The 17,881-nt window shown below is 41.3% G+C and overlaps 1 protein-coding gene across 8 annotated transcripts in view; it reads right to left on the bottom strand.

Annotated features, from left to right (window-relative positions):
• Positions 1-17,881, bottom strand: part of kdm6ba (lysine (K)-specific demethylase 6B, a) — a 103,271-nt gene that overhangs the window by 15,426 nt on the left and 69,964 nt on the right. For 4 of the 8 annotated variants that reach the window (XR_013794684.1, XR_013794685.1, XM_079586631.1 and 1 more), the window contains exons 1-8: positions 12,368-12,647; positions 12,057-12,118; positions 2,880-2,978; positions 1,420-1,512; positions 945-1,073; positions 739-834; positions 447-657; positions 4-255 (exon numbers count right to left, since the gene is read on the bottom strand). Coding sequence is in view for 6 of the 8 variants with exons in the window: in XM_079586631.1 (XP_079442757.1) it covers positions 4-255; positions 447-657; positions 739-834; positions 945-1,063 (678 nt within the window). In the remaining 2 variants the exon portion in view is untranslated. Of the gene's footprint in view, positions 1-3; positions 256-446; positions 658-738; positions 835-944; positions 1,074-1,419; positions 1,513-2,879; positions 2,979-12,056; positions 12,119-12,367; positions 12,648-17,881 lie in introns of those variants that run through there. The other 4 variants (XM_079586633.1, XM_079586632.1, XM_079586634.1 and 1 more) reach the window with 1 other exon arrangement.

Here is a 17,881-nt window from a genome sequence, read left to right as displayed (position 1 = left end):
AACCTGCTCAGACCCAGAGCTCTTCTTTCTCTTGCTTGGACCGGGGCAGTCCTCCATGGGTCGGTGTAAAGATGGAGCAGGGGTATGCTGAATGACAGAGTGCTCTCCCAGAGGGGGCCCAGGCCGTTTTAACTGTCCAGAATGAGAGTGAGGTCCTCTGGGTTGCTGCTGAGTCTGGGCTTGAGTCCATATATCAGGTAATGGAGGCATGGGCCGTGAGCCATGGGCTGTGAACTGAGGATGAGGAGCACCATACTTGTGGAGAAACAGAGAGAAACAGAGTTTGGTGAGAGTACTCTTAACCCTAAAATTCAGTTAAATGAGCTACACATTCAATTGAATTCTTAAACGTGTAAATTAAAGCTAGTTATTTTCTTACTCCATGAACATCATTCATGTAACAAGAAAGGATATGAAAAGTAATGACATATAAGGTCAATATTCACCTTCAGTAGCTGATTGGCTCGAGCTGTGAGGTGTGCAGGAGGTCCTGCATTGTAGCCATTGTGTAGTCGGTTGTGGTTTTCACCAGGCAATGGCTCATAACCCTGGCCAGCTCTGGTTGGTTCCCAAGGTCTTGGAGGAGCAGGGGGCATCCTTTGTAATCCTGGCAACAAAGCCTGAGACAGTTCTTGCTTATCCCCTCGATGTAAAGGACTATAAATACAAAGACACATTAGCCAACTCACATTTTGACAGGAGTGTTTGTAAAACAACAATAAAGCTTAAGACACTCACCCATTATTTAAGAATTTACTAGACTGGTTTAGGCCAGTCATGTGATTTGGTGGCATATGGGAGAGGAACTGGTGCTGACTGACACCAGGTAAGCACCTATCAAGATAAATTATAATTTTTGATTATTCCTTTTGATAGCTCTGTTAACAACTTTATCAGTGAATTCACTAAAAGCATAATGAGGCCCTAATAATGAGGTATATTACCTGGAGGGAGGTGGCCAGGCGCGGCTGCCCACGGGAGCCCATGGTCCCCGGTTGAGTCCGTCCAGAGGAAAAGGGTCCCGTGTGCTGCACCCGGTGAACTGTTCTGGTGTGTGATGCATCCAGCCTAGACTACAAAAAAAAGACAATTTATGTAATATCCTACACATCTCCAATATATTAGCCAATACATCTGTCACTGCCGGAAAAATACTTCCCTACATGCTGGAAAGATTGCAAGGAGTTAAGTGGTTGTGACACTGAACTATTTAACTACTAAGCCATGATGCTGCCTTAAATGTCTTAGCTTAAATCTGAACAAGTCAGATGGAAGAGCAGACATCTAATCTCTGTATTTAGTGGCTACACTGAAGTGTTAAGATTACAAAATAATGTTATATGCTAAGATGCACCAAATATTTTGATCTAAAATATTGTTCAATAATCTCTACCAAGAGAACAGTACATGGTTACTCACCACACTAGCTGTGAGTTTGAAGCCCTCCACTGCAAAACAGAGAGGGCCACTCACCAACACGAAGGAGAAGCTGTTTACTGCTACCCCTGCCAACTGGAGAAAGAAAGAAAAGAGGAGAGATGGGACATAAGGGGGTGAGGCACAAATATACAGCCAAATCCATTAAACACAGGGGGAAAACACATCCTTTGTAGTCTGTATGAGTGTTTGGCCCGAAGGCAGCGATTAACAAAGGAATATCAGTCCCACTTGTAACCTCTAGGGGGCAGTGCTCTTCTGTATTCGAATGGGAGGAAAGGGTGCACAGATGGGCTTGTGGGAGTTCACCTATTGGGTGAGCACACTGAGGTCATTATAACCCTTCCCGAGGCCTCTTGGCAGAGGCTGAGAGTGATGGAAGGGAGGGGACGAGCAGAGCAAAGTCCTGGAGTCAAGCCAGCGGTGTCTGTGTGCATGTGTACATAAAGGAGTGTGTGTACTTGTGTTGTGTTGCTTGAGTTTGATTATTTGCATGTGTATGAGTGTGTGTGTGTGTGACAAGAGAGGCACTGAGGTTAATCTCATTAGGCCAGGCGTGATGGAGAGAGGAAAGGACAGAAAGAAAGAGCAAGGGGTGGAGGGAGGAAAGGAACAGCAGAAGGCTTGAACAGGATGGATGGACAGATTAAGGGAAAAAGACGGGTCTAAAATTAAAGTGTTCTTTAGGGAGACTCTAAAGTGAGAAGACCGGCTGTGCTCCCATGAAACACCCACGCATGCGAACACACTGAGCTTCCCACGCATTCTGAACACACATGGCACACCAAGCGCAAGCTGGATGCACAAATATTGGCAAGCATGCGTGCACACACTCGATTGAAATTGCTTGGCACACGCACATATATGCCCATACAGCAAAAGACGCCTAGCGCACACTAATTATGGACTTGGCAAAAAGTGTTTCAAGTGTGACAGGCACTTTCTATAGCCCAAAACACACACACACACACACACACACCAATAAAACAGGCCACATATGCAAAAATGCCATCAATAAAATGCTGTATAACCTGACGGGTTAGACCTGGGCTAGTTACCCAGCAGGCTGAGTAACACTTTCTGGTGACATGTACAAGCGTTTAACACTTCTAGACAGTTTTGATGATGAGGCATAATTAGTCCAAAGATATATACATGCGGCAGTATTGTGAGATTGTTTGGATACAGTACGTGTGTGTGAGATATTCTCAGACAGTGCGTATGTGTGTGTATTTTGAGCCTACAGTGCATATGAGCCCACCCACTCCTCTCTGGCTCATGGTGTTGCACTATTTAAAGGCTTCTCTAATATTTCAGGAAGTCTGGATTTAGCTGCTAGTGGGGACTGAAATAATCGTGACCATGTAATAAACTGCATTCTTAGACCAGTTTCTGCATATTGACAGATAGACATACACACACACACACACACACACACTTACTTGTCAAATAAGCATCTAGCACCACTTCTCAAATGTCTGAAGAGTTAGGGTTTAGCACCAACACTTGATCATCTCTGCCGACTCTGTGGTTGTTGATCACTGTAGAAAGAGATAAAGAGGTAAACATCAGTGCATTGAATTTGACTTCACTCTTATTTGTTTTCCTGGTGTATTACTTTGGCTTCATTCCATCCAATCAGCACAAGTGCTGTAAAAACAGCCAGGCCTCGCAGCTGTGCCATCAATAATATCACAGACAGGCTGTCAAAAATGACTTGAGAAGAAAAAAGCACCGCATTTTATAAGACAAATTGTGATTTAAGAATCTGACATGACATTATCAGTCATAAGTTTGGACACACCTATAATAAACTATTTTAGCTGCTTAAAGCTTTAGAACAAAATATATTTAAGATTTTTTTTTTCATAAGAAACATTGAGAATCCAAAAGAGAAGTGGATGTTTTTAAGAAACTAAAGGAAATCCGTCTGCAACGCTGGGAGCTCTTGGGTGGTGAGCAGGACAACAGTGAGAGGAAATCCATGATACGGTCTCTCACACACAATGGTGAGAGTTATTGTGGGGAGGTGTCTGAATAAACACAGGCCTGGCGTACTGGTGTGGAAAGCCAACTATCACATATGAAAACTGTAGCTTGGGAAAAACACTCCATGAGAAACACAGGGTGGATAAAGTGTTAAGGCGTTTGTACATCTGTATGTTTTTAGCACAAGAGGAATGTCTACGTTTGTATGGAATAGGTGTAACCGGTCCTACTCAACCCACTTCAGTTGCAAGAGTGCCTCTTGAGATCAGGGGAGTGAGGTGTACACAAAATTGTTGAGGTTGACCTCACTTTACCTTATGTCACAAAAATAAATGTTCTTCCTTGACATTTGATTAAATAGTAATTAGGGGTGTAACGAGGACATGTATTCATCCTGCGAATTTTCGTGTCTTATGTTTACAAGACGAATACAGCATTCTAGCTTGACCACCACTAATCGCAATAAACTCTTACTTTCAATAAGAAAAGGTGTCAATTTTCAAATTGTGTCCATTTTATCACGAAATTCAAACAATAAATGCAATTTTGACGCTCTTTGATGTGGGGCGCAGGGCCTAATAAACATCTGAAGGCATGTTGAAAGATACAATACAACTTACTGAAAAGTATAAGGCTACATCTCGTGTAATCGCTCGATCGGTGTTTCAGCGGCTGTCAGTAAAACAGCTTGTGAACAATATCCTACGTAGCATTACATTTACCTCAGGCAAGCCATTCAGTGTCCACAGCTTGTTAGTCAGCTAGAGAAATGGACTCTTTTGCTAAATATATGTACTATATTAGCCTATACGAATAATATTTTACTTAACCTGTTAGTGATGTCTTGATTATTTAATGTATGTTTAAAATACCTGTCATGAAAATGACAGCAAGTGTGTAAATTATTATATTTCAACAACGAATTGGAGTAAAAACATATAAATTTAGAAGTTAATGCAAAAACGGCCTTGTGCATTTTTAAGTTTGCATTCAATTTGTTATTCGAGTGTTGATTATTATATCTAAAAATAAATAGCAGCTGAATTTAAGCTAATAGTTTGGGTTACAAGACATCACAGGAAAGTGGTACAAGTCTTAACTCATTTGTGTTGCCAGATTTTCCTAGAAAACAGTGAAAAAGAACAAGCCCCCAAAAAGGAAATCAAAATGCGTCATGCTGGAAATACGGAAATATTGCGACCCGAACCTGCTAACTTTAATAACTCGATACAGATGATCACTTATGAGCCATGCTTAAACAACAAGCCCAAAAAAAGCTTATAAGTGGACATAGCAAGACTTCAAGAGTGCGCTCTGTGAAGCAAAACAAAACTGTTGAACATGGAGTATTTAGTCGCCGTACTTTGGTCAGAATAGCGATACCAAACTCGAGACCTTACTGCCAAGATAGAAAGTTGTGGGTAGTGACTCGAATCATATTTTTTTTCAGTGTGCATTCATACTAACAACACGCACACATAAACGCAAAACGAAACTTCTCTGTACTACATTCCCACATATTATTCTGCTACAGGTTTTTACGAGAACATGTTTTTCATTACTAGTAATATAGATATTGGAAACAATACAGCACTCCGAAACTGATCCTTAAACTTATTGTAAGAGAGATAACTTGACACACACACACACGGTCTGCTAATAGCTAGCTGTCTGCTGTCTAACGGGGAACTCCCATGACTCAACCATGGAAAGGGCTTACCCCACAACCCAGTCTCTTCCCCCTTCTCTTGCTTTACGGTCAGGTGATCGAGGACGCCCACCTCACAGTATCGGAAATTTCTGAAAGTGTGCCGTCATTGATAAACATATGCACTGTAAAATGACAGTGAGGGGTTTTTTTAACCGAAACTCACCGACGACGATCAGCCAGGAGAAAACAGTTGGCTTGCGGTGCAATTACTTATAAAAAGGGAACGTGGTTGTGTGGTTATTGGTTTATTGTAAGGCATCGCATCTGCATTCGCTTTCATGCTACAACCAACAGGAACTCTTTTCATAGAAATGCCATGTGTATATTTACTCACACTTCGGTTCAGAAACTCTTTGGAAGTAATTCAAATCACTTTCGATTCCTAAATGTTACAACGATGACGACATAATTGGAAAATTTCCCCATTCGCCCCGCCACGTCGACCCTCAGCTTGATAAAAAAAAATTCCCCATAACAATAAACATCAAACAACTATTCCAGTCACTGTCTTGTCCGTCACACTTACCAGATCAGCACCTAAAAACACCAAAGCAATTGAAGGCCATGTATGTGGGCGTCTCCAACCAAACATGTCCAATCAAACAACAAAAAAACCCTTCAGGAAATAACCATGTCAACTAACCAACCAACCATACAGCTGGACCAAAATGTTTGACATTTAAAATGTGATGTGTACATTAAAGAAGTTGTGAAAAACCACTTTAAAAGAATAAAGGGCTAACATCAGTAACATGGCAATGTAAAAACAACCCCAAAAGAAGTAGATTATTTTAAAATAGTGATATGGGTCATGTGAATAATGACGACACTATCCTCATTCCTGCCAGAAACCACCACAAAGCTACTCTGAGAGCCAGAACAGCTGAGCGCGCAAGTATGCAAAAAAGAGCGTCATGGAACGGAGTCAAGGAATTGCGGTGTCTGAAATAGATTGGAGATAAGGATGGGAAGAGGAGATGAATTGGGAGAAAGGGGGACAGTGGAAGAGCCTGTGGGTGAGCACTCACATTTGGCCATTATACAACCCAGCTCAGATAGAGATCACACTCAGAGGAACAAGGAAACACAACGTCACAGTAGGCTTGCGTCTGTGTCTGCCAATGATGCAAGGTTGAGTCGTCACAGTGGCGTCGCTGCATTTCCAAGCCCACACACACACACACACACACACGAGAGAGTTCAGCTGAGGACACGCACCCACATGCAACTTCATGACAACCTTCCCTCAACCTTGCACCACCAGTCCAAAAATAACACTACAATAAAAACTTTCACAACTGGCCCCATTCTATGCAGAGACCATGATGGTTTTCCCTGCTCTCGTTTTCATGTCATCGCCCTCGACCCAGATCCTGATTTATGGTTGCTAGACGGACAATAAATCCATCAGGATGGAGCGTTTAATGATTAGCGCTGACATCACATCATATTGATGTTCAATACACACTAAAATGTTCAAATCCACATTCACTGCATATGCAAAGTGCATGTTTAAATGAAAGTGCTGTGGTCCATCTGGTATCAGCTGTTAATGAATAAATATGTAGGCTAATAAATAAACCAGGGCAGATTTGCTGTTGAGGAAACTCTCTCTCATTAGTAGGGAAGGACACTCCGATGACCCTAATCTAAATACTCACTTTCAATCTTGAAGTGACACCAAAATAATCAATTTTACTCAGAAATTTGAATTCAGGTGTCAATATGAGTGATTCGTCTCAAAGGGAAACATGATGCTTTTCTTAGTAACTAGTGGTCATGTCCTGTAAAGAGAGAGTAAACATCCATGCTGTCGCTGCGGTGAGCACTGCTGAGAAAACACCCTGAGTCATTACCTTGAAGGTGATTACTGACACCGATGTAACTGATAAAAGGGGAAGTCAACATGAAACGCCGTTCACAAACCATTTTACTCCCATAACGCGTCATTTTTTCTGAATGAAAAAGAATATTCAAAGACGAAAAAAAAAAAAAAAAGTGGTACTTGATCATTGACTGTTGTGGTATGAGGTGGAGCGAGTTGTGGTTAATGACCACTAATATGTTCATATCCACAGATGTCAGGTGTCAAATGTCCAAAACAACTTTGATTTCATGATGACTTAAAAGTTGTGATGAAATGTAACGGATCTTTTCTTCCATGTTGTGAGACACAAAGATTTTCAGAAAGTCTTCCAGTGGGTAAAGCAATGATTTTTGTTAGAAAAATATCCCCATTCAAAACTTTATAAACTATAATCACTGGCTTCCGGCAACTGCTGTACGTGTGTTCATGAGAGTCGAGTTCTGGCAGAAGGGTGACCTTTGACCCGACGCATGACATTGGATGTATGACGCAAGCGTCGCATAAACTTAGGCAAGAATTGACGAACAGAGGATTAGAAGTCACAAATGTCAAAGAAAAATGTCGGAGGATTTTGATATGTGGACCCTCTTGTGAAGCGTGTACGGCCATTGCTGGAAGCCAGTGATTATAGTTTATAAAGTTATAAATATGGATATTTTTCTTACAAAAACCCATCACTTCGCTTCAGAAGGTACTTATTTTCCCACTGGAGTCGTATGGATTACTTTTATGATGGATGGATGCGCTTTTTGGAGCTTCAAAAACTCATGCGCTATTCAATGCCATTACAACTCTGAGAACTGCCAGGATATTTAATATAGCCTAACTTTGATGGTGCTTGGCTGAAATAAGTCAAACGCAACTAGTATTGCTTGAGGGCGAGTAAATCATGGGCTAATTTTCATTTTAGGGTGAACTATTCCTTTAAGATCTATCTTGATATCTCCATCTGTATAGCCAGGGAAAATGTTGCTCTGGTGATTGTTTGTGAATTTGAATATACCAACATGGTGAGACTAAAGAAAGCAGAACAGATATGATAAGACAGGAAGTTGTCGTCAGAGCAACAGGAAGTGGGCCTCACAAAAGAGGGGAGGGCATCTTAAAAGGGACTGAGGGGAATGAGGTAACATCCTGTGGAACATATTCTGTGTACGTATTTATGAATGGCCCACCAAACAAAAACAAGGACTGGTTAGGTGTCTGGTTTTACATCCGATTAAGTCTTCTGAAGCTCGGCAGATGTTTTTGATGCATTTCTGTCAGTCAGACAGACTTGTGTAAGTTCACTTCCCTTTAGAAGTAGAGTAAAACATTTAAGGAACAGAAAGAGTGACTGACATGTTACACAACACACACTACCCAAAGGGCAAAAAGCTGAAAGACGAGTGCCGTGCGCGAATGACAGTGACTCAGTCAGTGTGTGAATGTCTGCTAGACATGAAAGTCTGGAGTGTGTCTGCACAGCCATCTGCGAGAAAACTTTTAATGTGCTCAGACTGTACAAATGTGTCACCGTGACATGTCAGGAAACACGAGTTCGCTCTTTCATTCTCTTTTACCATTATGAATCCGAAGTACCAGAAATAACCTTTCTCTGTAGCCATCAAAACATCTCAGCATTTCGTTACTGGAACAGTTAAACCTTGAACATCTCGGTCTTGTTTGTGTCACATTAGCCCCCAAAAGTCCCCTCCTACATTCAAACTCCTCATTTCCCAGAAGCCAGTAATGCATTAGACACAAACAAAACTGGCACACTTATAAGTTATTAGTAACAAAATGGATCAATGACTAACAAGCTGGCTCCCGGATTGCTATGGCAACGGGTTGCTGTGTTGGGAGCACGAAAACACGAATGTCTGAAGCTCAACACATTTTGAAAAGGGATCCAGTCGAGAGTCACATCTGGCATCTAAAACATCCCAGATATTCTCATTGAAATATGATCAAAGTTATTGACCATAAACAACTGAAAATGTCACTAATTTGAAGATGTTTGCGATACAGAAAAATAATCCCACCTCAGTAATCACGTCATGACTCATATCAGAGATGTGCGTGTTGCATCCGGGCTGCTCACTCCATCCAAAAAAACATTGACTGACTCACAGAAACATGACTGATATTTTTTGTTTTCCACCACTCTCTCCCGCTCTCTCTCTCCATTCCTCTCAACCACTCCCACTCTTTCTTCTGCTCACTTTCCCTTTTCCCTTCACTCTGGTTTTCTGCCAAAAGCGTGAGATGACAGACCGGCAAAGTGACAAAGGAAAAAAACACGCCAGTCAAAAGGGAAAAAAATGTGGCGTCAAACAGCATTAAACTCCTTTTCTTAAATTGCACCAACCAAGACTAACAAATCATGCTTAAAAACAACACCCCTTCACAGACTCGCACACTTTCTCTACTGAAATTCCTACTACATCACTTCCTTTTACCACAAAAGTACTGTCCTGACATGGGAAAAACTCCCACACGCAACGGTTAGAGCTCAATGGAATGAACGAGGAGGATTTTTACAACCTACATCTTTTTTCTTTCATACGACCAGTCCTGAAATACCAGTATAACCACACTCACGCAAGCCCGACTCACTTTCATCATCAAGGGCTATTGTGATTAGAGTACATTGACTAAGCAATCCAACATAATTTCTTCCCCACACACACACACACACACACACACACACACACACACACACACACACACACACACACACACACACACACGAAATGTGCAACCTGTTAGGATCAAATTCACACCTTCTTGACTGTTGTATCGTCACTCAAGATTAATGATGGGAAGATCGACTCATTTCTGCGAATCGGTTCTTATGAACAGTTCGTTTCAAAGCACCGATTCAGCGATTCTTTCAGGTCATGACGTAATTGTGCTTCAAAACAACAGTATTGGACATCGCTACTCAAAAGAATGCTCCCCACTCATTCTCATGCACAAGTGTTTTAAATACAACACGTGCTTTAAATAGTCTGGTCTATAGCTTTAACAGGTTTACGCCGTCACAATAAAGGGGCAGTGACGATGAAGTCAGGCGGATGATTCAAAACACCCGCCGCTGGCCTGAGGAGGAGGACGGTCCCAGCAGCTGCTGCGCTCTCAACATTTACACCCCACGACTTCAAAGCCACACAAACGCAGCCTCTCTGTTTTCACGTCAGTCGTGCTAATTGATCGGAAGTGTATCTTCAAAGGGATCTTCCTGTCCCCCCCCCATAAACCCCTGTATTTATTCCACGGGTGTTTATGACCGCCCGTAAAATGCAAGTGTGTCCCAACTTGCGCTCCAGACACTCTCAAGCCACAAACACTGTAATTTCAAAATGCACAACGTCAACACAGAGCGCATAACAGTGAAATTTCCCCTACGTATTCCCTTAACCCTGACAGCGGAATATGTACAAGAAGCACATGCAAAGATTTAGAGAAAAACACCCCACCCCCAGGCAGGGCTGCAGGCTTCTTGTAGTAAAAAAAAACATGCAAATGATTTCCTTTCAGGCAGACGCATTCAGTTCAGCACGAGCAAGGCTGACGCAATCCATTCAACTTTACGAGAATGACCAGCAGTCGAGCCCTGCCCTCACGTGTCAAACAAAGAGCAGTGGGATGAGCACACCGCAATCAAACGGGTTAATGAAGCGATGCTCTTTTTAAGTTATTCAAAAATCATTTTAAATTATTTGCATGTAAAAAAAAATTAGATGTGTGGAGATTATATAAAACAAATAGCGTCATTAACAGTTTGACAATCTTTTGTTAATGATCCTTAAAATATGAAAAAGACTAGAGCAAACTCTTTCCATGCCATTGACGGATATTTACGTGTTTTATACGATACGGGGTGATATTAGGCATCTTCTGAAAGATCACTGAATCTCCTGATCAAAACACATGCGAAGAAGCAGCAGAAACAAGCGATCGCATATGTAAAATAACGAGATCGTCAATATTAAACAGAATATCAATCAAAACTGCCTAACGTTACTGAGCTATAGGACTGTGAAGCTTTGGGGGTGTTGATGGACTCGATCTACTCATGTGTGTTTATCTTTATCCTGAATTTGTCCAGATGTGGTCTTTGACAAATAAAAATTTTCTAAGCTTTTTTTAAAATGAAACTTACCCACATTCAAGTGTTGGTAAAAAAAGAATGCATTAAGCTAGAATAAAAGATATTTTTTTGGTTTAAAAGCAGGTTCTCTGTTCTTTCTTTTTATATATTGCATGTTCAGATATTTAAAAAACAAAATATTCCAGGGGCCATTTTTTTTTTTTGAAAATTGTGAAAAGCGCAGTCAACTTTTTGTAAAAAAAAAAAAAAAAACTCTGGTGGGGAAAGAGTTAAAATATGTAAAAGAGCCTTTTTGTTTTAAAATATTATTAACTAAAAAAACTAAATAAAAATACAAGTCCATGTGGTTTAAGAAGTATGCAGACCGTTTTGTTGTCATGTGACAAAAATCATATAACAGATGACCTCTTTAGAGACGCATGACTGTAACAAGGTCAAGATTTATATAAGATGATAATGTTTTTCGATAATGTTATATATAAATAGTTCTTCTAAGTTAAAACGTTTGTTTGCCACATCCCACTGCAGGGATGACCCGGGTTAGTTTACACCACAGTGAACCCAACCCTCTTTCAACCGGACACACGTGGGACTGAGACTCTACAACCTAAACAACTTCTCCCTGAACACAACACTGCCATGTATTAGACTATTAAACGCCCTGCCCAGGAATTAAACCATACTTTGATTTGTTCAAATGTAATATTTGCCTAAAGACAAACGGCCATTCATTGTCTCAAAGCCATGAGGTTGTGGACAGTGAAGAGTTAATGCGCGCGCTGAACTTCCGGTCACCGTTACTACAACGCTTTCATTCAAACACACACTGTTGCTACCCTGTAATAAAGAGTGAAATTTCTTTCAGTCACGGCCAACTCTCAACTTTAAACTAGTCACGAGTGTACCATGTGGATAACAACAATAAAAAAACTGAACAAAGAGACTCACTGACTTACCTTTAGTAGTAAAACTCGTTCAGCTTGCGTCTCCACTAGCGCTTCCAAAAGTTAGACGGGATCTGTTGGGGAACAAACGAGGACATCTTTTAGCTTTCCTTATCTGGGTTGAGAAGTCCGTTGAAGGAAACTAGAGAGGTGTCAACGTGTTAAAATGATTTAATTATGAGTGATCACATTTAAAGAAGCTTGAATTACAGACGGAGCTTTTGTAACAAGCGCGAAGGGAATAAAATGCAGAAGCGTCGCGTCGACGCTGCCTGGGAACAAAAACAACGGCTAAAACAAACGGTTAAAATTCCTGTCAGTACCGGTGAATGTCGTTATCCGTAACTTCTCCTCGGTGTGTAAAGGAATAACGTTATCCCAGTCCGACCCGGCTGAATAACAACAATGATAATCCGCAAAATCGTTAAATCCGTCGGTTTATAACGCTTAAAAGCAGTTGCGTCTCTCCGTAGAGGGCTTGTTGCTGATATTTTATGTTGTTGTTGTGTCAGTCTTCTCTATCTCTGTAGCGAACCCAGAGCTGTGTCTGTGAGTTAAGGCAGGGATCGAGTTGCGCTCAGCGGCGCTGGGTTTTTTAAAGGGACACACAGCTTTGGCACAGCTCGTGGCCGCGCACAGAGGCGCGCCGCGCACGCACGCTCTCCCTCGTCAGCGCGCCGCCCCTCCGGCTGTGACGTCACACACGGCCCCGGAATTCCCTGACAGCGCAAACTTGCGCGTCTCCATATTAAAGACGGACTCGTGACTCTCTCTCTCTCTCTCTCTGACTCTCTCTCTCTCTCTCTCTCTCTCTCTGACTCTCTCTCTCTCTCTCTCTGACTCTCTCTCTCTCTCTCTCTCTCTCTCTCTCTCTCTCTCTCTCTCTCTCTCTATGACTCTCTCTCTCTGACTCTCTCTCTCGACAGCAGTTCCGCCCTCTTACTATTAATAAGGCTGACCACGATAATCACGCCTCATCATACAAAAAAATGATCTACAAAAATGTTTTAAGACGCCTTCTCACCCATTCAAGCAACGTCATAAAGGACTTCATACCATATATAGCCTTAGGACATGCTGTTCAGTAGATATGGGGCTAGTACTAATATTAATAATAGTTATTGTTGTTATTATCATAAATTATTACAATTTGCTGTTGTAATATGTTGATTTTGTTGAAATATATGAATAATGCATTTATATGAAATATAGTATATGACAAATATGTTGAAAAATCGCGCCTCATCAAAAATGTTTTACCCAAGACTCCTTCTCAGCCATTTAAGTAACGAATTATGCTATGCAAATAATAATGATTATTATTTGATTATTATTATGATATAAAATTAAATGCAACAGTGCATTACCGATTTTGTGATCAGTCGATTTAAATGTTATGCCATCTAAATAACAAAAAGAACAACAATATCATTATCATTATTACTATTATTGTTATTATTATGACATAAAATGAAAAGCAACAGAGTGCAAAAAACATTACAAAAACAACTATAGACTAAAATAAACTTGAATCTGATGTTCAGATGAACTAAAAACAATAGGTTTTAAAAACAATAAAACTGATTCACAGAGCAAAATCCACAAATGGACCAAGAAGTGCTGAACTAAAAAAGAAAGAAAGAAAGAAAGAAAGAAAGAAAGAAAGAGGGAGACAGTATCCACTATTTTCTAATCTGTTCAACAGTCACGATTTTTTTTTATTTTTTACTAATGCCATCTGCCATGTCAGGATGTTGACAGTGTGTGAGGACGGCATAGTATGTCCATTTAATGGCGAACAGACGTGTGTGTGATCAGCACGTTATATTTAGCAAGGTTACATCAGTGGCACCGAGACAAAACAGGCCGGCCAAACCACAGGAGTGTGTCACGGAGAACCAGGCCTCTTGGACAGCAGCGGAAGGACATCACACACACACACACAAGCACGCACGCACACACACACACACGAACGCACACACACACAGGACGTAAGCTGCTCTGAGCACAACGCCTACTAAAAACAGGCAAACGCTGACAACAGATGTGCGAATAACTTTGGGAAACAGTGAAGAAAATATTTTCTTCTTCTATCATACACAACCCTGATCACATTCAACACCACTGTATCTTTGCAATTTAGTATTGTGTGTGTGTGTGTGTGTGTGTGTGTGTGTGGCGATGACCACATAATAGGATACACCAGACAGGAAGAAGGGATATGACCACTGTGACCAGGGTGTGACGCCCTGTGATCTCTCTCTCACACACACACACACACACACACACACACACACACACACACACACACACACACACACACACACACACACACACACACACACACACACACACACACACACACACACACACACACACACACACACACACACACACACACACACACGATTCCAAGAGATATGTGCATGTTTTCGAGCACTTTAATTCCAGAGGGCTTGCCTTGTAGTTCGATTGCTATAATCAGGGAGGAGCAGCAGAGCTCAGTCTCCTGTTCTCACACAGCAGCTAAATATAGCAGCGTTCCCACGAGCACAGCACAATCCTGAACACACACACACACACACACACACACACACACACACAACTGTGCAATGGCAGAAATGAGTGGTGTGTGTGTGAGAACAGACAGCGGCCTTTAGACCAACACTCTGCTCCCACTTTGTGGGCTCATCACTGAGTCAGCACTAGGGCGCACTATTCGTCACAGCTGCCACACACACACATACGTGTAGCCGGATGGTTCATTCAAAGGGTTAACTCCCACACTACAGTGCCCACATCTACCCCACATACATACACACACCTATCAGTTAACAGTCCATACCAATTGATTTTGAAAGTGAAGCCCTATACAAATAGTAGGGGAACTGAAACTGCGCTCTGAGGACATGGGAGGAACAACATATAAAAATCAGTATTGCTCACTGCCGTAACCTCAATTCACCTTTGGCTAAGCCCCGCCCCCCTTAGTTACTGTTGCTACCTCCAACAACTTCATCTGGGCTCTGGTTTGGTATCAACATGGCTTATGCTGTGACGGCTCTTCCTGCTGAAATTTTATCAAACTTTTATAAAGCAGCAAATAAAGTGTCCGATAGAAGAAGGCAAAAGGGGCTGCAGTGTGCGCTCGAAGGCTATATTCAAGACATTACCGGTGAAACACAAGCAACAACAAGGCATCCAAATAGAGGCAAAAGCATAACGGTCACAGTTAAAAAATGAACCACCGCATATCCTACTAATGGAGACGGAGGCTGGGACTAACAATATCAGGAGCAACACTGTTCATGCAAAGCTGGGTAGGTCTCTATTCACTTCTATAATCGTTATTACAAAGCAAACGGACCACGTGAGTATAAAGTTGTATTTATTAGCAGCGTGTGCTAGCGTATCAACAATTAGGGTAGAGAACCGAAATCATAACCTAAACAGCATAAAACTGTCTAACTATAACTTCACAGTAAGGTTAAAAGCTAAATGTATCTTAGAGCAAAAGTGAGCTTGTTGATCCTTGAGGGGTTTCGCTGACTGTGAGGACGTCCACACAGTTTAATCCAAAAACGACACTTGTCAGGATTTGATTTCGGTTTTGGGAAGGGAAAAAAACAGACACCCCCCTCCAACCTCTCTGGGAAACGCGTATCTGTGTTACAAATGTCCCATGCACAACGTTTAACCATATTTCTGATAAAACTACGACGGTAATAGCCTGCCGAGACCAAAAATATGAGACGCCTGTGTTAAAGTCAATGGAGCGCTGTGAAAAAGTGTTGGACCTCTGTGTGAGCTTGTTCTTGGCTGCGCTGTGATTGGTCAATCTACATTCTAGGGCGTGGCTTAGCCAAAGGCGAATAGACATTAGCCCCTTTCACACAGAGAATTATGAAAATACATGGATAATGTGTTCCGGGATTTGTCCCCGGATCGTTTGATTTTTTCACACACATCCCGTAAAGACACGTGACGTCAGAATGAGACGTGTAACGTATGCGTAGAAAACAAAAACTTACGCACAAGCTGGCGAACGATCTCCGCTACAGCGCGGATAGTAAGGAGCTCCTGCTGGTCTCTTCGTTCCAGTTTGCAGACATTTTTTTGTTTTTCTTTGTTGATGACGAACACAAACTTTCTTCTAAGAGCAACAGAGTTGCGCGATGGCACATGCGTCGTCATCACTACTACGACACACCCCTTACGGCATCGTAATCCTAATCCTTTTGTTCACACAGGACGCGTTCCCGGGACTGATCCCGGCAATGTTACTCGGTCCCCATCCCGGCATCAATCCCGGGACGTGTTTGCGCTCACACAGAAGGCACTCTGGCAATTTTACGGCAATTTCCCGGGCACAAGCCACCCCCCATGATCATATGATCTTGTACATGTGTTTTTATGCCTGGCAAACGTATTAAATTCGAACATGCGTCACATTTTGCCTGTATTTAAGGGGCTGTTTACACGAAACCATTTTGAACTAAAAACGTAAAACTTTTCATGCGTTTTGGCCGGTCATATACACGACAACGGCGCTTTGGGAGTCTGAAAACAAAAAATTTTGAAAACGGGTTTCAAAGTGAAAACTGTCTCTGTGTGATCAACAGAAAACGCGAATCTGTGGAAACGATAACGTCATGCACGTGTGTATTACATGTTCAGTCTATTGTGTTTCATCGCCATCTAATGGCCTGGCAGTAGAATACAGCATTTTTAGATGTTTTCGCGGATTCGTGTGAACGGGGATCGTTTTGACAATGGTGCTATCGGTACGTGGAAAACTCAAAGGAAAAACTTCTCAATTTTAAGCGTATCGTCGTGTAAACGTCCCCTCAGTTGGACTTTGAGCTGGTTTTCTATTCAGTCTCATGTCTTTGTTCATCAGTTGCCATTGAGTTACTTGTTACACCTGTGTCATGTTAATTATCTCGTTCAGTCCCTAGTGTTCCCTGTGTGTATATATAGCTCTGTGTTTGTTTCAGTCTTTGGGTACGTTTACACGGCAACTTTGAACTAAAAATGGAAAAGTTTTTCCTTTGCGTTTTTCCAGTACACAGGCGACAACTTTGTCAAAATGATCCCCGTTCACACGGATCTGCGAAAAATATTAAAAGCTCTTTTATTAATGTCGATGCGAATTTGTAAAGAAACACTACGCACCTATAGACCAAACACGTAATACACACGTGCATGACGTCACCGTTTTCACAAATTCACGTTTTTGTAGTTTACAAGAGAGATGATAACTGTATCGTTTTCAAAAAGTTGCACTTTGAAACCCAATTTCAAAAGTTAGCATTTTCAGGCCCCCAAAGCGCCGTTGTCGTTTAAATGAATGCCCGAAACCCATTAAAAAAAACGTTTTTTTAAAACATTAACACAGTGACTTTCTGTAAAGTTTTATTGATTCAATGTGTATTGTGAAAAGAGCTATAGAAATAAATTTAACTTGACTATAATTTTAAGCTGTTACTGAAAATGATAACATATATTTTATTGTCATTTTGCATATTATAGTTTATTCATGCAATGAAAACTTTAGATTTAACGAGAAATATTAATATTATTTTAAACACATATAATTTAAGATCACTTTTTAAGAGTTTTCTTTTCGCCTAACCACTTTCTTTTGGTTAAATATAAAACATACATATGCTCAACATCATATATATATAATGTGTGATTTTTGTGGTGGAAATTCATAACAAAAAATAGGAACTAATTTCACGAAAAAGGAAAACAGAAAAAAATCCTTTGACTTTCACCTGTTCTCCTCCCTCCCTCCCTCTCTCTCTCTCTCTCTCTCTACCCAAGACTGTAGC

Source organism: Phoxinus phoxinus (genome assembly GCF_949152265.1).
Source record: "Phoxinus phoxinus genome assembly, chromosome: 2".
NCBI classification, from domain to species: Eukaryota; Metazoa; Chordata; class Actinopteri; order Cypriniformes; family Leuciscidae; genus Phoxinus; species Phoxinus phoxinus.
Note: the sequence above shows the minus strand (reverse complement) of the source record. Positions and strands in the feature narration are given on the sequence as shown.